The following is a 24281-nucleotide window of genomic DNA, read 5'->3' as shown; positions in this document are numbered from 1 at the left end:
TTAACCACTTCAACAATTCATGATTCCTCTTCTTAGCCATAAGAATGCACTAAGATGTCCTTAGAGGACCAATTGTGATATGGTTTCTTAATCATTAAGATGATCACAAAACATGATACTAAAGTACTCACCCATCTTTTCAGATTTGAGAAACTTTTATCTTTCTGACTAATTTGATTCTTCTCATTCGTTCTGCCATACATCGAAAATTTTCCAATGTTTCAGAATTATACTTAAACTTATAAGTATAACCATATTTACTAAACCTTAGTAAATCATGATGAATAGTCTTATCAATCTTTTGTGGTGGACTTAACCAGTGCACAAGAATGTGTACTCGATCCCTTAGTCCTTCACTTGACTCACATATAAATGTGAACAAGGAATTAGTCTTAATTTTCCAAAGCTGAAAGTTCTCATTCATCATACTATACAACTTGCATGATTCCAATTTTCGGTCCAATTGAGACTTGGGTGATGAGAATCTTTCCTTATTTGGTAAATTCAGACACTACCACAAATGAAAGAATCAAATTCATATTTCTATTATTGCTAGAAGCATATAAACATCAAATTTCCATATAAGCCATTGCAAGGAGATATAATAAAATAAAAAACAATTTATTTATTTATAAAAATGCGGAAAAAACTTTTTCCTTACAATGCAACTTTACATGAAAACTATGTCATTACATATTTTCTAGCAATCTATCATAACTCCTAAGTTGTAGCTCAAGAATCCGATCATCGAACCATGCAATTGAAATCCATCTCCGCGATCAGATTCAACATACTCTTTCTTTAAGTGTCCTTCCCTTTGCTTGATTATGCTAAACACAAAAATGTAAACGGGTCACATTTTGTATTAAGAATCATCAATAAGGAACTTAACAGAGTTAGATAGTGGACTTACCTGAAGCAGAATTAAACTTTCTGACTAGAGATTCTCTCAGATCTTTCAGGTAGTTAGGGAAACTTTGCAACCAATCCCCTTCCTTTTTGGCAATAGAACCATATGGACCCTTTGGGAATGGTACATAGGACTATCTCATACTTAGCCTTTCTCTTTACCATTTGGTCAACCGAGTTGACTATGGCCGATCCCTTTCCATTGGGAAGAGAAAGCTTTCTAGATTTCCAATGTCACCAATTGTAAATGTCCATGGTAGTTTGGGAAGTTGATCTACTAATCAAATTTGCTTTACCAGAGCTCCAAATCATTGTTGATTCAGCAACACCAAGCAAATAGATAAGATCATTAAGGGTCATGTCATAGTCTGTTACATAGTAGTCCCAAAGAAACTCACTATGTGACTTAGAAAGTGATTGAACAACCAACTTTCTCAAGACTTTGACACCCAACTCTCCCGGCTTGTCAATATGTGACTTCATCTCCAAGATATGATCACACATAGACCATGCTTGCCAATAGGTCTTGAGTGACCTTGAACTTGTGGGATAGGGAGAATAATTGGAGGACGTGGAGGAATTGAAGAATGATTTCCATGAACCAGTCACGCGACATCATCTTCATTAGGAAGGCTTGTTCCAAGAGTTTTGGGAAGATCATAATTGTTTGAACCAGACATCTTTTGGGAGATATTCAAGATAGTTGATTTAAAGTCCTTAATATAACACCCAATATGAAATATTAAGGCTAGGACCCAACACAATATTTACAACTTGGAAGAGGGATGCCGTAATCCAAACTATAAAATATTTGAAGGTAAGCGAATGACGATTCACCAATTTCCACCACGAAAAACAAAATAAATTATTAGGTTTTAATTGGTTTTGAAACTCCTAGATTCTTTGAGATTCATTGAACTTTTTCAATGACATTTTTCAATCTCGAGTGTACCCTTCAGGTTTTGTGACTGGGATGGCGAGGATCACAAAACAAGGTGTGAAGTAACCATGCAAATTACTTGGTACCCTTAATGTTTACCCCTCAATCGATGTGCCGGTTAACCACACGCGCTCCATCGATACTATGATAAACATTAAGTTACCCTTTTCCTACCTTGTTAAGTCCAGCTAGTGTGTCGGTTAACCAAACGCGCTCCACTAACCGACTTAAGCAAAATGCAAAGTGTAATTTCAAGGGTTAGCACCTTATTCACATTTCCCTAAAGTAACTAAGACTGGGAATTTATAAAACATTTAGTTACTTTATATTTATCATTTATACTTTTAATGAAGATTTAAAGTCATTGTCTTACCCGTTCGGCTAACGACCCTCCACCGATCAAGGAAGCGGTGGGTGAGAGTGGACACCTATTAAGCTGCCATTTTATAGGCAACAACTTTATACCCCCTTATAGACCGACTTCGTGAATGAGGCATACTAACGGTAAAACAATTTTTTCTTATACATATATAATAATTATTAACTTATAATATCATTAAGTATAAGGGTTGAATTTTAACTTTTAAAATTCTAGGGATTGGAACTAAAGCTTTTAAAGTGACTTTACATGTTCCAAAACTTGAGGGCAAGTTTTGTAACTTTCAAAACTTTTCATCTTTCATAACTTATGAGTTAATGGTTTATTAAAATGAGAGACTTTTTATTTTATGTAACCTATGTGTTTCATAATGGACTTTAAAAGAGTGACTTTTGGTAATTCATAACTTGAGGACAAATTATGGATTCCATTAAAACACATAATGATCAAGAATTAAACTAACAAACAAGTTACAAATAATTCCTATGATCTTCTAAACTCATAAGTTCATGAACATGCATATCAACAATTTCAAGAATCATAAAATTAACCATATAAAACTTGAAATTTTGATAATAGTTATTGAAAATGGATTAGCATAACCATTACACCATCTAAAACAAGTTTTATAAGACCAAAACAGTTTAGGGTAATGTTTCTAGTGCATTTCCAGCAGCAAAAGTCGAAAAACTGCACTCTAACAGCCAACTCGCCGAGTGCATGAACTGATTCTTCGAGTTGGTTGAATATAGGCATGGACTCGGCGATTCCACTGACCAGACAACCAATTTTTTGAGTTTTTCAGCAAGTTTGCATCAAATATCAAGAAAACAAGCCTAGGCTCTGATTCCACTGTTGGGTTTTGAGCTTTCTAACACTCCTAAGGTGTACATGCAACCTTAGAAACCTTAGATCTATGTTTTACTATGATACATGCAAAATTGATTTTCCAAGGTTCTTAACCTATCTAGCATACCATAGGGAACTTTTAAACATAAATGTTAGAAGAAGAACATACCTTTTTGTAGTTTGGATTCCTTGAGAACCTTGTGAGCCTAGCACCTCAACTGTGATGCCTCAAATGTCTCACACAACACTACAACTCTTGGAATAGACTTTAGGGAAGTTCACTTACACCTCAAAATCGGCTATCCCTCTATCTTGTACAAGTAATGCCAACTTTTCTAGACTAGGGGTCTTTATATACTTGTGGCACAAGTAAGGTTACATGGGGTTGTCAATTTATGACACGACACGGCAAAAATACACAACACAAAATGAAATCGGGACGAAATCAAAATTCGAATTCGTTTTCGTGTCGTGTTCGTGTCAAGTTTAAAAACACACGATGTCGTGTCGTGTTGTGTTCGTGTTTACAAATCCACACGAAATTGACACGATTGAGTATGTGTTTATCGTGTTTTTCGTTTTTATTGTGTTATATATGATTAAATATGAATTAAATAAAATAATAGTTATGTAATATTATATTTGTCGTGTCGTGTCGTGTCGTGTTGTCGTTTTTTAATCGGTTCGTTTTCGTGTTAGTGAAAAAAAATACTACATCGTGTCATGTCATGTTCGTGTTACAAAAAACCTTGTCGTGTCGTGTCGTGTCAGACAAAAACACGACACGATGGCCCGATTTGACAGACTTAGGGTTACACCTTGTAAACCCTAATTGTCATGACTTTCATATTCCATGATCCATGAGTTTGTAACCTCCATGGATTATCCATGGAGCACCTTATGGGTTTTAGCCCAATCCATACAAATCATGGATCATTAGCCCACTGTATAAGAATAGAATATTTACACAATCAACCCCGTATATTTAATTAGTCTCTTTTTGATCACTTAATTAATTTCAAATCAATTCTTTGATCAATACTAATTAAATAATATTATTAATATATTAGAACTTATAATATATTAATAATCCTTAAGTGTCCTTTCTCTCATTTAGTCTATCCAAGTGTTGCAATGCCATGCAACCCAAATGGATCATGCCAACCGGGTCAAGTACATCCCAGAAATAGTTATGAACTTAGACACCTAATCTAACAGAAAGGGCATAAAGTCCTTTAAATAGGGTGAAAACCCTTAAAATTAGGGTTTTCATGCACAACCTCTACTCGTTGAGTCGGGGTCCTCCAAATCGTCGAGTAGAAGTCATAAACTACGCGGGTTGACTAGGTTCGACACGACGAGTTAGGGCCTCCAACTCGTCGAGTTCCCTCGATAAAATGAATAAAAAGATTTTAAAAATTATAAGTAGGATTTGGGATGTTTTAACTATCACCCACTTGAACTAGATTTCGTCCTCAAAGTCTGCTGCGGCGAACAACTCCGGGTAATGTTCCCGCATCTCAGCATACGGTTCACAAGTCCACTCAGATCCCCTCTGTAATATTGTTGGATAAGTCTCTGTGACTTTGAAGCCTCAACATTACAGAAGATCATTGCGTGTAAGGTTGAACTCTAAGACATTCTAATTGTGACAAGAATTTAGAATTATGAAATGAGCATCATTGGAATAGTGTTCAGTCGATCTGTTCTCAAAGGAAGGACCATATAGAGATATAGTATGCATGTTTATAACATGGCATGACTGATGTTTAATTCAAGTGTTTATTTGATTGCTTGAAACATTATACAATGGATAAAGTCTATTTAATATGGTGATTAAATAATAAGGGTTTTATTTATATTCAATAAGTTTGAGACCATAGTTAGTTAGGTTATTATTGTGTTTCACTTTGCATGTTTTAGTTCCTGAATAATTTGATTATTCAAAATTCCACAGTCGCTCGTACTTTTGGAAGTAAGTAGTGAATTAAGATTGTCATAAATAGAATTCTAGATTTTCTATGCAGATTGAACATAATAATAGCTTTGCTGCAATGTTCATGAGTACTTACAAAATGGGGATTTTAAGTATTGGATAAACCCACGCTCAGAGAATTACTTCATGGATTTTATCACGAGTAAACCTGAGACGATAATATCTTATATTCCTGAAATTTAGATATATGAGTTGTTGTTTACAAGTCAGTTGTGCATTGATAATGCGTAAACACATCAATAACTTGATGTTATAAAATGTATTGTTGTGCATGATGTGATGAGTAAATAGTGCAAGCATATAAGTCAAAGTTTATTCGTTCCTTTTTCCCTAATAGTAAAAGCGATATCTTTGGGCCCCTCGATGATTTGATGTTGACATCAAAAGTGTTTGGCCAAGTCTTGACTAAATTGATGTGTTCAATTAGTAGTCTGAATTCAGTCATCGTAAATCAGAAATCGGGAAACAAAACTTGGACAGTGAGATTGATTATAATCCATGTCTCATGTCTATATGATATCTTGTAGAATAAATGAATTTTGATCACTTATCTTAGGACACGTAACTGACTGGGTCAGAGTTTGACAAAGACTTTTGGAAGCTACTATTTGCTAATAAGTTTGGTAGTTATACTGGCAATTATAGTTATTAGACTTATCCTAGTGGGAGACTGTTGGATTAGGTGTCTAAGCCCATAACTATAATTGGTATAAACTTGAATTGACAGTAGCATAGTCCTTTTGGTGATAATGATACTAGGTTTCGTCGAAGGGAAATAAAATTGTTAGAAGTGAAGCGATGCTCGAGTTTGGAGTCATCACTTTAACAAGTAAGTGCATAATTACTTTCATCTTACACATAGATATTAAATATTTAATATAAATTACGTGCTATGTGTGCATATTATCTGTGTTCTTTATATCTATGCTTGATGAACAAAATATACATGTTTTATTTGATTTAAACTATATATGTATTTTATACCTATAATTATGATGGGTAAAGATGGGTAGATGATATAGATGATGAAATAAATGATGAGAAGCCTCGATGTTTAAGTTGATTCAGTCATCTAGCGGAGCATAGATGACGACCACAAATTATTCTAGACAATCTAGTGGAACGTCGGTAGGCTCGCAACCTGTGGGTGTTTTTGAACTACATGTTCACCAGGTGTACTCCATCCCCCTCATGGTTGCCTTATTGACATGTATTGTTGAGGAATCCCCTAAGCAGTGTTGTCATCCCGATGAAAATCTTTAGGCTAGGTCCGTTAATTTAGATGCTTTAGGGACAAAAAGTGAGGATAACGGGAACGAGTAATCGGGTTGATTAATTTGATGAAATTAATAAACTTAATTATTGTGGGTTGAAAACCCTATGTGCTCACCAGGCTTCCAAGCCCGACCCATTAAGTTTCTTGCATTACAGGTAGTGGTAAAAGAGCATAGGAGTGTTGATCTGATGAGAGATCTATGGATTATAGGCCATTAGAATAATAGATGTTGTAAGGCTTGTATTATTTATGTTTATGCTTATGTATTGTATTGACAATGACATCCCAATGTTTTTAATATAATGAAAATACATTCCTTCGGGAATGCTTTGATAATTTACTTATCATATTTTTGGGAACAAATTCTGCAACACATGTCTTCAAAAGTATACTATGATTTTCAAATAAAACATAAACAAATTGGTCTTTTTTGGCCGTGAAATTGTGGATGTCACAATTGGTATCAGAGCATTAGTTTAACCGAACTAGGAATTTTAGAAAATTTGTAGACTTAAACTTAGAATGGTAAGCGATGATCATGAGGAGTGTGTCTATTATATTTTAGGTAGTACACTTGAATTGACACAAGCACTAGCTTACTTTAGGATTAGATGCCTAAATTGCTTTTATGTGCTAGATTATTTATGCTATAAGATGCCTTGTATGCTTTAGGATGTTATTATTTGATCGGATCTATGGTCTATTGCCGACCGGATCTGGAAATTTTATGTGTTCAGGTTTCTAAACATTTAATAACGGTATTAGAAGTGACATATATCTTTTTAGAGTTATAAATAAGATTACACGTCTAAACCTTACCTATATTCTCGTCCCGATACACTAAACACATACTTCTGTGAACATAACTTCATGGTGAAGACTCGTAGCGAATTGAGTAAATGGAGGAAACGATGAGGCTTACGATAATGATTGACACTTATTGGAAGATATCGTAAGAGAGGTATCTTGCCTTTAGAATGCATCTAATAAATAATATGTCTAGTATGGGAGAAGTACACTTCCGATTGGTAGAAAGAAAGACTTTTGGTACAATCCATGAAGTTATCCCATAATCTGGAATTTCCTCTACCAACAGAGTTTAAGCATAATTGATGATTGAATATACGCATGGAAGAAGTCTTGGTAGAGTCTAAGTAAATTTTTGTGATTATTTGGACACATTCATATGTGTAACATCATTTTGTGATTTTAAGAAATAAGAACTTGGGGACTGCGAGACAATACTTGGGACGAGTATGAGTAGGTGTGAACAGTAGTAGAGGCATATAGTACCGGAAGCACAAGACTTGCACTTGGATTAGGGAAAGTCACAAGGTTAACAAGGCGATAGTAATTGATTTTGTTTTATTCATATATATGTCGTTATCATCGTTTCGGTAATGGCTAAGAAGATGATTGATATTCCGACCCAAGTGGTCATATCAAATTGACTCCGACTAAGATAAGTATGTTACATGGTTTGAAGAACCAAGTTCGATGTAACATCCGACTTAAGCCAAAAGATTGAAGTGAAAGATAATCGAAGCGATCAATAGAAGTATCACGATCGTTGTTAACGTAAGAAGCTTGTAGCTAGAAGTGCTACATGCTAGAATGTGATTATATCACATTAGAACATGAAGGAAGGTATCGTCCATTCTGGAATCTGACTCAAAAAGACCCGAGTCTAAGCATTACACCATACGATGAGAGGTCATTAGAACATGACCTATCGGTTTGTTACGATAATAGAAGTAAAGACCTTATATTAAGCTAAGTTTGTTTAAGTAGAAGCATCAGTCTCCAATAAGGATTGATTTTGTAACTTGAAGGCTACAATTGAAAGTCCAACATAGGATAAAGAGCGGGTGCAAGATTGCGCACCGCCAGTAGTCAAGAAGTCCAAGAGTTAGATACTCATTTGATAGGACAAAAGAGTTACGATTATTACCTAGGATGAAAAGATAACTTATGGAGTCATTATACAAGCCATGTTTCGTTAATGATTCTGGGACTTAATCATTCTAATGGGGAGATAACTGTAACGCCCACAGATTCGGGTTAGTCAATTTAGAGACAATAAGCATTAACAATGATTTTTTTATAGAAGATTGTTTAGAATGAATAATCTTAACCAAGTTATAGTATATGTGACAAGGATTCCGTACATGTAAAGAACGCTAAAATCCGACTTATAACGAAGAAGTTATGACCCGTCGAAGTTTTGCGACAAAACCGGCACGACGCTGTGTGTCGTAAAATGTAGTTTGTGATAAAATACTTTTTAGCCTTAGCGATCTAAACGAAAGTCGTAGTATACGTTAAACTGAAAGTGTGCATATAGAGAACGTCCAAATCTGACTTCGTATGAGGAAGTTATGATTTTTCTAAGATTTAGCATAGCAGTGCACAACCCATAAATTTAATTTTAGATCGATCGATTTTTAGTTGACAAAACCTAAATGAGAATTAAAGATCTCATTAATAGGAGCTCAACGATATAAACGGACGTCGGATGACAAAATTATGATTTTTTAACCGACTTTATCTATCTAAACATGTTAAAATATAACTTTAAAAATAAATTCAAAATTAGCCGATAAAGTCTAAATAAAAGTTGTAAATCTCGTCGATACCTACGCGTGGATATAAAGAACGTTGAAAACGGAGCTCGTATACGAAGGTTACGGAATTTAGAAGTAAATGGGATTAAGATGCGAGGGTAACACGTGGCCGAATCAGGACCCTCACTTTCTCTCTACGGATTCACATATGATTCCGAAACCTGGCCCTTGTAAGCGCAGCGTACTCCGAAGCTACGCCTATTGTAGTCCGAAGATGCAACCTATAAATAGATGCGAGGATCACCTCATTTCTTCACACCTTTCTCATTCCTTTTATCTCACTTATCTCTCTTAGTCCTCCCATTACCTAGTACTTCCCAAGTGCTAGAGGCGAGTCCTGGAGCGCCATAAGGCTCCGAGAAGAAGAGCTTTCAGTTCAGAAGTTTTGCCCCCGCAGAGCCTAACTCTTAGCCAAACACCATTGTAAGTGAGTTATGCTTACCCTACTTTAAGTGTAACTTATGTTTAAGTTCATTATCATTATTGTGAACCTATAAACAATATATGTGCTAAGTATTATAAATTATACAACGTGCTATTGTAATACCTTTTAACTGCTTGCGGTACGGGGAATCTGGTTTGAAGGGCCGCATAGGGTTGTTGGATTTCAGAATAGCTTAGATGCTAAAATGGTCCTGCCCTCCAGTGTTTCATGTATAACCCTTGTTTGTACATAGTAGTTGAAAAGTATTTTTAACACTTATAAAACATTATAGCTTGTAGACCTTGAGTTAATAATTAGTCTCATTAAATATTAGACTAAAAGCTAGTGATAATGATAGTAGGTTTCGTCGAAGGAAAATAAAATTGTTAGAAGCGAAGCACTGCCCGAGTTTGGAGTCATCACTTTAACAAGTAAGTGCATAGTTACTTTCATCTTACACATAGATATGGAGTATTTAATATAAATTATGTGTTATATGTGCATATTATCTGTGTTTTTATATATGTGCTGGATGAACAAAATATACATGTTTTATTTGATTTAAACTGTATATGTAATTTATACCTGGGTAAAGATGGGTAGATGATATAGATGATGAAATAAATGATGAGAAGCCTCGATGTTTAAGCTGATTCAGTTATCTAGTGGAGCATAGATGACGACCACAAATTATTCTAGACAATCTAGTGGAACGTTGATAGGCTCGCAACCTGTGGGTGTTTTTGAACTACATGTTCACCAGGTGTACTCCATCCCCCTCATGGTTGCCTTATTGACATGTATTGTTGAGGAATCCCCTAAGCAGTGTTGTCATCCCGATGAAAATCTTTAGGCTAGGTCCGTTAATTTAGATGCTTTAGGGACAAAATGTGAGGATAACGATAACGAGTAATCAGGTTGATTAATTTGATGAAATTAATAAACTTAATTATTGTGGGTTGAAAACCCTATGTGCTCACCAGGCTCCCAAGCCCGACCCATTAAGTTTCTTGCATTACAGGTAGTGGTAAAAGAGCATAGGAGTGTTGATCTGATGAGAGATCTATGGATTATAGGCCATTAGAATAATAGATGTTGTAAGGCTTGTATTATTTATGTTTATGCTTATGTACTGTATTGACAATGACATCCCAGTGTTTTTAATATAATGAAAACACATTCCTTCGGGAATGCTTTGATAATTTACTTATCATATTTTTGGGAACAAATTCCGCAACATATTTATTCAAAAGTATATTTTGATTTTCAAATAAAGCATAAACAAATCGGTATTTTCTGGCCGTGAAATTGGGGATGTCACATTACATAACAAGTAACGGCATAGTAATGGGTGACATTGTACATCCATTGACATATATATATATATATACATATATATATCCACAAAACAAAACATGACGACCTAAAAACGACGCCCATGGGGTAGGCTATAACCTAGCCATTATTTTCTTACCCAATTCAGGTTTCCATATTGTCATGACAAACCTCTTCATATATACCGTCATGCCACAATATATTTCTTTTAGTTAACACATTGTTCTAGAATAGAAATAACACGTTTTCTGAATTTCGTGTTCTTGACTGTTCTACGCCTTTCGAAGAAGTTCTACATATTTCAGACTTGTTCGTTGTATTCCAGAGTGCATTGCGGAACCGATTTTTAAGTGTTACACTTGTAGTAATTGTTGGTTATACTAATATTAATCATACAAAAACCCTAACTAACCAACAATCTAGGTGACATGAATTATTTCATATCAAAAACTACTAACAACAAACTAAAGATGCTAATTAGATGCCACACATATATAAAGGAAACCGACATATGCTAATTAGACGACATCATGCGATAATCCTTTAGTCTGAAATGCGTGTTCCTGTAACTCCAAAATGACGAATAGAGAAGTAGGTGTAATCTAAAATGCTCGTTCCAGAGTAACGAATCAAATGAATAATGTGGGTAACTCAATTTAAAACGGGTATGAAATAAAACATTCCGGACTAAATTGTTATTTTTCCAAAAATTCATGAAGCTGGTGATTTTGTTTAAAAAAACACTTATAAAATTAATAAGAATTTTCAATTTAATGAACGTTTGCAATTTTAACAAGAAATAATTAATTATGATTTTAATTTACAGGCTTAGAAAAACCGGCTTGCAACAAACATAACTCTTCTTCAAATTCAAAGGGCCCAATACCATAAAGCCTGATAATCCGAAACCCTAACGAACTTCCATCCCCTCTTTTAAAAGACGATGATTCTAGGGTTTTGAGTTCTTTGCCTACACACAATACTCTCCGCCGATCGTATTTTGCGATCGAGAGTGGAACGGAAAGATGCCGGCCGGACATGGATTGAGGTCAAGGACTAGGGATTTGTTCGCAAGAGGATTCAGGAAGAAGGGTACCATTCATCTCTCAACATACCTCAGAACTTATCACGTCGGAGATTATGTCGATGTCAAGGTGAACGGCGCCATTCACAAAGGTATGCCGCATAAGTTCTACCACGGCCGTACCGGTCAGGTCTGGAACGTCACCAAACGCGCCATTGGTGTCGAAATGAACAAGCAGGTCAATTTCACCCTCTGTCTCTCTAAACACATTAATCTATATAGCTATGAAAGTGAATGTTTATGAATTAGTTACAAAAATACTTATACGATAGTTTCTATTTCAAAGATGCCATTGGATTAAGAGCCAGTATGTTTTCTTCAATCGTTGTTTAATTCGTATTAAACCTTATGAATTAGGTATATAATATTTTTCTTCATTTAGTATGTAGACAAGGGACTGAATCAAATTCCGATACTTTGTTTCGTTGTCTCCTACTTTCTGCAGCTTTGTGTTTATTCATAACCGAAGCTAACAAGATCAGTAGGTGATGTATAATTGTATATGAGTTTTTCCATGACAATCTTGCAACACATTCATTTAACCAATTTGACATTGTTGTTTATGAAGTATAGTTTCTTGAAAGATGTTTGGTATATACTGCAGGTTGGAAACAGGATCATCAAGAAGAGGATTCATGTTCGAATTGAGCATGTGATGCCATCAAGATGCACTGAAGAGTTCAAAAATAGGGTAAAGAAGAATGATGTTTTAAAAGCAGAAGCTAAGGCTAAGGGTGTGGTGATTAGTACTAAAAGGCAACCTTTGGGACCCAAACCAGGGTTTATGGTTGAAGGAACTACTCTAGAGACTGTTACTCCTATTCCTTATGATGTTGTCAATGATCTTAAAGGTGGGTATTAAGTTTAAAGTTTGTTGGGGTTTTGTTTTGATACATTTGGAAACATTAAAACCGGTATTTTGTTTCTTGTTCTTTATCTATATTTAGAGTCATGTTTGCTAAATTAGAGATTTGAAATGAGTTATGGTTATAAGATACATCTTTGATTTGTTTTGTTTTGTGGGTATACTTGTTTTTTCTAGGACGTGAAACCACTTTATGACGTTGATGTGTGCTTAAACCCTAAAAACCCTAAACAACTTAAGTTTTTTTTTTTTTGTTAAAGTCTTGTTTATTAGCTTATGTGGTGTGCAAAAATGAAGTTTAGAGAAAAAGTGTTTGTATTAGACTATTAGCGTATAATATCTACATGCAATAATCTCATAAGTTTGGTTTTCGTGTTTGATAATTTTTTGCTTACATGTGTAAGATGACTAAAAAAGAAAGGGATAAAATGTTGAATTTGGTATGTGTGGTGGTGTTTATGAAGAAGGGGAAAACGAGCTATGATCAATATTTGTGGTTTATTTACGGTTAAAAACAATAGAGCCTAAATGTGACTAGTTAAAAATAAAAAAACTATATTTTTTTTAAGTCAAAACATCTTTTTTAGTTATGTACACATAACTCAAAATTGCTTATTAGTTATATATCAAATTGTAATAAGCTAATAAACAAAATGCCTCTTATGGCATCAAGTAATCTAAGTTGGATAATCAATTGTAACAAAACTATGTGTAAATGGTGAAGTTTTGATCTAATTTGAAACAAAATGCAATAATAGACAAACCATGCAAGAAACTGTTGTTTTGAAAGTTGTCTTGACTATGCTAGATCTTTCAAATCAAAGTTGTAGAACTTGTTACTTGGTATCTATTCGGTTAACTATCGAGTAACGGGTACTCGGGAGTTTTCGGATTTGTTAATTCATGTAAAAATATTTCTAAGAAAATTATATATGTTCAAATCATAGGTTGATTGAAATATATAATAAAATTAGATACATGTGAATAAATAAAAACTGAAAAACACACAACGGTTTTACTTTGGCAATAATTACTGAAAATTTAAGATGTATATATAGTAATAATCATATTTGTGTGTTAAATAATAAATCATTAAGTATATTATATATATATTAATCACTGAGTTGTCCGAATTTCACAACATTGCTCGCTTCAGTAAGGTATGGAGTGCTCGGCCGAATAATCGGTCAACTCGACGAGTTTTACAACACTATTCAAACCACACACATTAACCAGTTTATATTGTCACCAAACTACCAATATCTTCGCAATATTGCCTATACTTGTTGGGTCTTCTTTCCTACTTGTCCTTTAACGCAATATTGTCTATACTTGTTGGGTCTTCTTTCCTACTTGTCCTTTAATGTTGCAATACGTTGTGTCCTTACATCAATACATGATTATTGATAATAAAAGCATTGTTTTTTCACGGTTTAACTTGAACTTTTTGTATTTTCTTTTGGTTGTGTTTGTGTTTATGATCATGCAATCTTGTGTTATGAATATTATTACACCAAATTTGATATAATAATCTTCTTAACATCAAATTTAATATAAAAAACTATGTTGTGAAGGAGAAGATTTGCATTATTTTTTGAGCTAAAAATGATTTTAACGTCAAATATGATGTTGGATACATCCTAGAGATATACCAGTCATTTTGAATTGATTGATCACCAAATCGGAAACAAAATCAAACCATACGTTTGAATTCAATTTCGTTTATGTTTTGTTAATTTTATCTACCATTTCTTTATGTGTCGCATCACGCATGTGGGTACAAATGTCTTTTGGCTCCAAAGACCATTTAGGTATTTGCCAATTCACAATATAGGAGAGGTGGTTGACCATTGTATAGAAAATTGACTCGATGAAGTATGGACATTTTATTAACAAAAAGGGGTTCGTAGTACCATAATTTTGATTAGTGGAGTAGGGGAAAGAAAGTTGTTTAGTTGATATTGTTATGCAAAATATATTTTGGTTAGTTAGCAATAAAGTAATTTATTATGAAAATCATGTTTTATTCTTCTTTTTTTTTTCATCAAAATTCTTTAAAAAAAAGAAATTAGCTGGTCGTTTATTCTATAAAAAAAAATGAAAATTTCTTGTTGTCAAAGATGCTTTTTCTACCATTAAAAAACATGATTTATTAGTTAGGTGTGTCACTTTTTATTTTCTAAGGTCAAAAGAGAGAAGTTATGTGGATCAAGTGACACTTTCTCATTAATCATTTTTTCTCATTTTTGTTTACTATTGTTTCTTTGAAGTTGTGATGTTAACGAATATATTGTTCCTTTTAACGACTCGTTTAATCTTATATGAGAGTCTAATGACATAATAATAAAATTAGGTTAATGAGATAAAAGGAGTAATCTTGAAGTTGATCGAGATATGTCGAATGGACCAATAGCTATTTGTTTACTAAATTTTTATTACTTTAACTTTTTCAATAAGTAACATGTCAAATATAATTAACAATTTATATTTGTTATAATAACTAATAAGGTGTATATATATTAAAACAATACCTCTTAAAAGACTTTTCATCTACTGTTTTTAGACATTTTTTATTCGACTCATTTGGCCCATTAGAGATGAAATTAAATATATTCCGAATCAATAACACTTTTTGCAAAACTACCAACAACTCTTGATCATTCCTCCATCAACTTCATAACACTTTTCTCACAACGTCTTTCACCAGCTCCCAACGTTCATTGTTATTCTCTCTATATAAGCCACCTAGCCACTATTTCCCTATATCTTCATCTCTCTCTTTGCATATACATATACATACATTCGTATATATCTCTATCTCTCTCATCTCTCTCTCTCTCTCTAGAAGATAAGATGGAAGGTGAAACATCTGCGGTTAACATAGTGGAAACACCAAAAGAAAGGAAGGGGAAAGCACCGCTTTTGGCAGCTCCTCCAGGTGGTTCGAGCAGCAGTAAAGCAGTACCGGTGGTGGTTAAACCGGCGGCAACAAAAGGTGGATACCGGAGAGGTTTAGCAGTGTTTGATGTCGTTCTAAGGATAGCCGGTGTTGCTACGGCTTTAGGAGCAGCCATAGCCATGGGGTCCACAGATCAGACTCTACCTTTCTTCACTCAGTTCTTTCAGTTCAAAGCCAGTTACGATGATTTGCCAGCTTTTACGTAAGTCATATATATAATATATAATATATACCCTGTACTCATGCATAAACAGAGATATAGTTTGACTTCTAAAGGTCAAATAGATTATGTTTCTTATACGTTATACAATAAAAATAATAATTAATATTAAAACGGGTACTTTTTAGGTTCATTTCTAAAATGGATTGTATCGGTTGATGATGGGGTTGCATGCCCATATATTGACACTTCCTGTTAAAACAATAATCTAACTTCTATAAAAATGATACTTTGAGAGGGTTGTAAATAGATTGAATATTTTTTAGACAACTTTTGATCTTGAACCATTTTCTTTGTATGTAACTAAAATTTTATATTTTTCTATTTGATCTATTTTGCGTATATGACTATGGTTAACGTTTTTTATAACATTGATATTAACTATGTAACTGATTTTTGTGACATCAAACAGGTTTTTCTTGATTGCAAATGCCATTACAGCAAGTTACCTAGTCCTAACGATTCCCATTTCCATCGTGTGTATTTTGCGTCCAAATGCAACAAAGCCAAGGGTTATCCTCATGTTCTTTGACACAGTAAGATCCATTTAAAAATGATCTCAACAACTAAATAATTTGTACATTTACATTTGGTTTTATTTGCAATCTCTTGTGTTTCGATCTCAGGTTATGGTTGCTTTGACAACATCAGCGGCTGGTGGGGCAGCATCCATAGTTTACTTAGCTCATAATGGCAACTCAGATGCAAATTGGCCTGCGATTTGTCAACAGTTTAACGATTTTTGCCAGAAAATTAGCGGGGCTGTGGTGGCTTCTTTTCTATCTGTGGTCATTCTCATGGCCTTGGTCGTGTTATCTGCTTTTTCTCTTTAAACATGTGACGTTTGTCATGGCGAATGTTTATTTTTCTTTTTATTCTCTGTTTGTTTATCCTCATATATTGTTTGTCTTTCTTGAGATTTAATGTTGTTGTTTTGAAATATATTATTAATGATACAATATAATTTTTCTTTTTATATACTACTTTGTTAGATTGATTAAATTCATTTCACTTGTTAGAATATTCATAATGCATAATTTAATAAAATAATTAAATTAGATGAAACACTTGGTTCACATTTAAATTATTAAACTCAATCATATTAGAATTTTCAGTGGATATGGAGTTTAATGACTATATAATTATTCAATAGAAAAAATGAAACTTCTTAAAATAAATGTAAAGATTCATGTTTGCTAATAAATTATTTTTTAAAACTTGTCATTAAACTTTGTAGAGTCCAATGCATTATAGGACAAAAATGATAGAGTTTAATAAAAAATATAACGATGACATGACAACTCATTAAACTTTATAGATCTCAATACATCGTGGAACCTTTACTTTTCGCAGTGACAACTATTTAACAGAAGTACTATTTTTTTTTTACATATCATGCATATAAATAAATGTGATGATGCAACTTAGTCTAATGAGCTCATATATTATCGGTAAATACCTTAGCCTAAGTAATGTAAATAGCCCAACCAATGTAATCGAGGAGAGTTTGGACGGTGTTTGTTTTGTTACCACAAACAATTGAACAAATAACTTGCCACATGAAGGAAAAAAAATAACATTTTTTTTTTAATTTTTAATTTTTTAATTTTAGGTTTGTCTGTGCGCCTCTGCCCCTCCTTGACAACGAGTCGACGACTTTATTTTGGCAAACTCACTCACGGAATCATCATCCTACTAACAAGAATAGAAACAAGTAATATTTACTTTTTCAACTTTAATGTTTTATCCTTTAGTTTAATTTAGTTAGGTGTTGAAATTGAAAACTTAATTAGCCAATTATTTGTTCACTTGTTATATGGTGAAATTAAGTTTAGATCTTCAATTGTGAATTTTAAATTTTAAATTATATTTGTAGGGTTTTATTGGATTTTACCGATACCGATAAACCAAGAATTATATTTTTTTTTTATAAATGGTGCTTAAATTACTGATCTAGATCAAAAAGGTATTGAAAAATAAACGTTCAATACATATCGATTGAAGGCAAACGAGCAACAACTTATTCTTTTTATTGTTACTTGTTTGGAGACATATGGGTCAACAAGGAGGAGATATGTATTTGTGACGGGAGACTTTAATATTTAGAGTAAAAAGATATCATTGAGTAAACGAAGAGGTCAATTTAAAATGTAATATATATATATATATATATATATATATATATATATATATATATATATATATATATATATATATATATATATATATATATACTAGTTTATTTTATCTAATGAAATCTTAATTTTCAATGTTTTTTCTTTTATCTTTTTATATTTTATTGAGATTTTTTTTGTGCTACCCGTTACATAAGTTCCTGGGTCCGCCCCTGACTTTTTATTTTTGGAATCAACAAAATTTTTATTAAGATCAACACGCCTAACAAGAAAACAAAATAGGAAATAATTAAATACACAGAAAAAGAGATCTACATTAATTTAACTGACTAATATCTCCTTTCTTTCCCTTATATTCAAACCAAACGAACACCAAAGAAACAATATTATCAATAATACTTTGGGGAGAGAAGCATTGCCTATTGAACACCGTATTGTTTCTCGCCTTTTTCATGCACCAAAGTGATCTATAGCAAATAGTTTGAAACGGTTTCTTCTTTTTTGGACATCACCCCATGAAGTACCAAACTTTAATAGTTCCCCACCAATCAGATGGGATGGAGCGGAATGCCACACCATTAAAAAATTTCGACCTCATAGTTTTATCACAGTTAGACAACTAATCAACATATGGTATGTTGTTTTAATCCCATTTTGACACCTTTCACACAATTGGAGGTATGCTGATGCCTCTATCTGAGAGAGTCGTAGTTGCCAAGATTATGACTAAACATCTTCCTAAAAAAACAACCTTAAGAGGCACATATTTAATCAACCTGTTGTATCTCCCCAATCACTATTATTTTTGGATCAATTGCTAAACACGAACATTCAATAATGTAGTTCCATAAAATTCTAAGAAACGACTTCGATACTAACGATCTTGAAGCCTAAATAGGACAACCATGGAAAATTCGATTCAGTTCCCGCACTTCCAAATTGTTGTTGGGTGATTTCTTCCAAGCCCATATAGGATACTTGGTCATCAAACAAGCATTTTTTTTACTTTTCAAAAGAAATATAGATTGGGGGATTTGTCTTGTAATAGGTCCATCCTCATCCAATCATCTTTCTAGAAGAGGGTGTCTTCATTTATACCTACAATATAAGAACAAAAAATTATTTTGGGTTAATGCCAATATTTTTGAGACCTATAGCCACTTTTGCAGATTATTCCATACTATGGGGTATGAATTTTCCGCCAAACATTCCTTTGGCTTTCTTGTTAGGTTATGGAGTCCCTGTATAACCCGAAACCAAAGTAGGTTCTTTTCGGAATTGATCCTCCACAATCACTTGACAAGTAAAGCAATGTTTAAGGCTCAAATACTACCGACATCGATCCCACCCCCTTCTTTGGGAGAAAGAACCTTAACCCAAGCAACCAATTTATTTTTTGACATTTCCCACGTCCCTCCTTAAAGGAAATTTCTATGGATTCATTCAATATTCTCAATAATACATTTCAGGATTTGTTCACAAATAAATAATATATAGGAAGACTACGTAGTAATGCCTTGATGATGGTATTTAGTTTTATATATTGGAAGCTTGGCTTGAAAACAACTGATAATTGGGATCCAATTCTTTTAAAGGGCAATATTCTCCCATATTGGGACCCCAAAATAAATGAACGAACGAAAGTGACGTGGATTCACACAAAAGAATTGTCACCCATGTAGTAGTCTCTCTAGAAGTAGCACTAATATCGAACACCTTAAAGTTTGTGGATGTTTACTTTCAAACTAAAGGAAATGTGGATGTAACAAAAGATACAATCAATTTTCTTAATGTTGCTTATAGATTATTCACCAATAAAGATTGTGTTGTCAACGTAAAAAGGTATGGGACAACAGACTCACATCTAAAAAATTTCACCCTTTCAAAAATCATTTTGTTACATGTCGATCTCATTGCCACATTAAGTCTCTCCATATATAATGAAAATGAAAGGCGATAGATGGTCACCTTGTCAAACTCCTTTTTTGATGGCGAACTTCTTAGTGGAGGATTATTTACTAAAAATGAGGCAAGGGCTAAGGCAAGCCAACCTCTTATCCAACTTATCCATATAGAGCTAAATCCCATTTGTAAAATGACCGAGTTGAGAAAGTCCCAAGCTTTATCAAAATTCACAATAAAGAGGAATTTTTTCCTATTAACTTTTTTAGCCAATGTGTAAATCTCACCAATAATTAAAAGGACATTCGTGAATATTCCTACATGCCACAATTACAAATTGAATATTGTCAATCACCTTCCTAATTACTAAGTTGAGTCTATTCGTATGGACTTAACAAGAATCTTATAAATACTACCACTTAAGGCTATATTTAGTTTGTAGTCCATAAAGTAATCAAGTACTTTATCATTAGGATAAGCCTAATAAAAGAGGAGTTGTATCATCTAACAAAAAATGACATCTTCAAAGTTTTGAACAAAATTCATGATATCATGTGGCAACAAGTACCAACAGGACTTACTAATCTTAAATGTGAAACTATCAAGCCAAAGAACCTTATCATTACCACAATCTTATTGACTCAAATATGTAGAACTAATAAAGAAGTAATTAGTTTATTAATTATTATGGTTTGATAATTAATTAGGAAAACAATTTGGGAATTAATTAACAGTTTAATTAATAAAATGGTTGAATATCAATTATTTAATATTTGATTAATCATGAATATTCCAGAACCCTAGAGAGAAGGGTGGTGGACGGAAATTCCCTTAGGATGAGGGGAATTTCGTTCTTAGGGTTATCCATCCCATACATGCTTGAGGATAAAGCCCTAAAAGGTATCTAAGGCTATAAATAAGGCCTTATGGATTCATTCTTTCTTGCTCATTCTTGGGCTTGAATTTTCGCCACTTCTTTCTCCATCTTTGTGGACGGACCCTCCTTATAGTTTGTCCCCTCCTAGTTATTTTTGATTCTTCTCTTTTGAGTTCATTGGTTGTAGACCAAGAGATGGATTATAGTTTGGGTCCTTTACATCCAAATAAGGTGGCACACACGAGAGCTTAAACAAGAAGGTCTTTGCCTGCAAAATAGGTATGTGATTCTTCTTTGTATTTTTGTTTTTTTAGGGTAAATGTAATTAGTATCAAACCATAGATCCATAGGTTGCACGTGCACTTAGGTATATCATAATTTTGATTGTTCCGCTACCTAGTTTATAGTGTACTTGATGCATTGAAACCCTAATAAAAGAAACATGAATTTTTGTCACCGGTCGTAATCCACGTGATAATCCACCTAATGTGGGATTTTTGTTTCAAGTAGAGGGCCACAAATTTTATATTTACAATAATATTTGTGTAACATCCCAAAAACCATAGTAAAAATTTTCATTTTTAAATCGCTTCAATAATCCATAAACTATACAAAAACATTATTAACGTAGTCAAAATCAGAGTATCACAAAATCATCAATCAACAAAATATCTAAGGATGATGTGCACAATCACGCCTTCACCTTGCATTAATCATTTGTTGTACCTGAAACCATGAAATCAAATTGTAAGCATGAAGCTTATTGAGTTCCCCTAAAATACCACCACACAACATATAACAACATGCATACTGAGTCCACAACCATTGGATTGGATTACCACTGAGCCCACACCACGAGTTTAGATTGCCCACCTCGCCAAAAACTCATGTCTGGATTGCTCCCGAGCCCACAACATAAGTATGAATTTCCTTCCCAACCCTCAGCACATGTCTGGCTTGCTCCCGAGCCCACAACATAAGTTTGGCTTGGCTTTCCAGCCCACAACTTATGTCTGGATTGCTCCTGGGTTCGTTGGCTTCCGCACAGAGCAATATTGTCTCATCCCAACCGCATTATGTTGACATATGCAACATATACACATATAACAATAATAGATAACATGCAGATCTTAACAAATCACTACACCATGAAAACATCCTAATCAGGATACATAATCCATTGGGCCGACATTAGTGCCTTCGACCCCTAAGTATAGCGAGGAAAATCAACTTAACAATTCAACGGAAGCTCAATAGCCACCTCAACAACAACACAACCAACCCAAGCTTCCTAAACCCAAGTTGAGACTAATCCTTAGCCAAATATTCAATTCTACCCAAGTTTGACGAAAAGTTAAACTAGTCAAAAGTCAACTGCCACGTCATGGCCATCCATGACCATGTTATGGCCCACAAACGAAAAAATAGACGATAAATCCTTAATCGTCACGTTGTGGAAACCGAAGGCCACGCCGTGGCATTCAGTCTGAAAAGCTTTTCTTCAATAAGAGCTTAAACCATAAACACCAAAACTCATAACATCAGATCTAGTTCCTAATAGCTTCATAATGGATAAAGTTTCAAACTTTATCCATTTGGATGGTCCAAACATACAAGATCTAGTCTTCAAGTCTCAAAAGGGACCAAAAATGCATCTTTCTTAACTTAATCCATTAAGTCCAATTCTCCAACCTTCAGATCTGGATCAACATAATGTTTTATCCATAATATATAATGTCTCAAGCTTTCAAGATCTAAACTTTAATACACAAAAATGACCTAAAAGACCAAGATAACTTACATGACTAAAATAGAAGGAAAAAGATCATAACTTTCCTAGTCCATGAGGTCCAAGAAGCATTATAAACTGATCAAAAGATGTTAGATCTAGTCCACTCAACTCTAAGATTACCCATAAAATGTACCAAAAGTGCTAAAAACCCTAAATGACAAGATCTAAAGAACTAGATAGCAAGATTGGAACTTTATATTTACAATAATCCATAAATATAGTGCCTTTGATAGATCCAAACTTGAAGCATCATTCCTTGCAACTAAAATAACCTTCTTGATCTTCTTATTTCATTAAAATAACATAAAAAAGCATCCAAAAAAAGGAGAGATGAGAGAGGAGGAGCTCAAATCTTGAAGGTGGAGTTAGGCTTTCTCCCAAGAGGTTCTAGAGGTGATGGAAGCTAATAAAATGCCTAAAAAATGCGGAACATTAAGCTTATATACGTTGAAAACCCTAAAATCATGGGCTTGGGCCTGACTGATCATTGTGTTGTGGCGACTGATCGTCGTGCCATGGCGACTATCACGTTGTGGGCTCTGACCCCACTCCGTGGCAACAATTTTCACCAAAATCGATATCGACTTCAAATAACCATAACTTCTTCGCTTCAACTCTGTTTTTGACGATCTTTATATCCATGAAAAGGTATTGACAAGCCCCACACTTCTATCTAGTTACCTTTGGCTCAACACGTGTCAATATAAAAACCGTAATCCATGCAAGGAGCCCAAAATATTACTTTTCCCATTTTACCCTTTTTCTTCCAAGCACAAATCGAAGGATCTAACCACTTATCCAACATTATCATCATCCAATAAGGTCTAAACCTCATTACCTTAAATCCCAGCATACCCCTCGGTACGCCTTGCGTACGCGACTACTTATCACCCCTCTTATTAAGTGCTTAATCCTTTAAGCACTTACGTCCAAACTTCAGATCTAGGCAACAAAAGATGTTCTTAACCATAAAGTTTCCAACTTTATGGTCTAGCATGGCTATTAAGTCCTTGAATCCAAAAACCTAGTCTCTTAACCCATTAAGACCATCTAGCACTTGCATGGAGGGAAACTAGTGACCAAAAACCCAACTTTATGACTTAACACCCCTTAAAACCTCTGAAAGGACAACTCAAATGCCTTGGAGTTCCTTCTACTCACAAAGACCAAGTTTGGTACCAAAAGGGGAACAACTACCTCCACAAGATTTCTACATCAAGGTTGAAACTCTTTACATCCATAAGGTGCACAGGGGAGACAAGATGTTGGATTTAAAGCCTTGAGTGAAAGACCACCACCTTAATGTTATTCCTTCTACTCCAAAAGCTCCAAATGGCACCAAAAATGGATCAACAAGCTTTACAATGCACAAACACTCTTCAGGGTTTCGAAATGAGGAGGGATGCTGAAGATAATAAGGTGCATAAGGCCACAAAATGTGTTTAAATAGGGTCCAAACCCTAAAATTTAGGGTTTGCACCTTGACTGTGTACGCCCAACGTGCCAGTGTACGCATTACGTATTAAGGTGACCCGGGGTATGATCTACATACGAGGGTGTACACCCCGCGTACTCCAGCTGCTCTGAAATTACAAATTGCCATCGGGGACTAAACTTTGCAAATAGAGCATAACTTAAGGGTTAAAATGAATACCTGAATAATAGATGTTACAATAAGAGTCACAAAGATAGCTAACATCCTACATAACACAATC

The 24281-nt window shown here is 34.1% G+C and overlaps 2 protein-coding genes across 2 annotated transcripts; both read left to right on the top strand.

The window, feature by feature from the left end:
- Nucleotides 1–11681: 11681 nt before the first annotated feature.
- On the top strand, nucleotides 11682–12829 carry LOC111892146 (60S ribosomal protein L21-2). Its single transcript, XM_023888214.3, has 2 exons — nucleotides 11682–11994; nucleotides 12421–12829. Exons 1-2 carry the CDS (start codon nucleotides 11758–11760, stop codon nucleotides 12676–12678), a joined length of 495 nt encoding a protein of 164 aa, XP_023743982.1. The 5' UTR covers nucleotides 11682–11757; the 3' UTR covers nucleotides 12679–12829.
- A 2620-nt stretch (nucleotides 12830–15449) lies between these two features.
- On the top strand, nucleotides 15450–16838 carry LOC111892145 (casparian strip membrane protein 1). The gene is made up of 3 exons (XM_023888213.3): nucleotides 15450–15842; nucleotides 16273–16396; nucleotides 16487–16838. Exons 1-3 carry the CDS (start codon nucleotides 15535–15537, stop codon nucleotides 16691–16693), a joined length of 639 nt encoding a protein of 212 aa, XP_023743981.1. The 5' UTR covers nucleotides 15450–15534; the 3' UTR covers nucleotides 16694–16838.
- Nucleotides 16839–24281: the final 7443 nt, after the last annotated feature.

The sequence above is a fragment of the Lactuca sativa genome, chromosome 6, assembly GCF_002870075.4.
Source record: "Lactuca sativa cultivar Salinas chromosome 6, Lsat_Salinas_v11, whole genome shotgun sequence".
Lineage (NCBI taxonomy): Eukaryota > Viridiplantae > Streptophyta > Magnoliopsida > Asterales > Asteraceae > Lactuca > Lactuca sativa.
The sequence above is the reverse complement of the archived record's forward strand: the minus strand, read 5'-3'. Positions and strand labels throughout refer to the sequence as shown.

What these genes read in the sequence shown, in the direction of transcription:
- LOC111892146 (XM_023888214.3), top strand. Translation starts at nt 11,758, where the DNA reads ATGCCGGCCGGACATGGATTGAGGTCAAGGACTAGGGATTTGTTCGCA. An exon ending in GTGTCGAAATGAACAAGCAG is followed by an intron (nt 11,995 to 12,420) that starts GTCAATTTCACC and finishes TATATACTGCAG; the next exon opens with GTTGGAAACAGGATCATCAA.
- LOC111892145 (XM_023888213.3), top strand. Translation starts at nt 15,535, where the DNA reads ATGGAAGGTGAAACATCTGCGGTTAACATAGTGGAAACACCAAAAGAA. An exon ending in GATGATTTGCCAGCTTTTAC is followed by an intron (nt 15,843 to 16,272) that starts GTAAGTCATATA and finishes GACATCAAACAG; the next exon opens with GTTTTTCTTGATTGCAAATG. An exon ending in TCCTCATGTTCTTTGACACA is followed by an intron (nt 16,397 to 16,486) that starts GTAAGATCCATT and finishes TTTCGATCTCAG; the next exon opens with GTTATGGTTGCTTTGACAAC.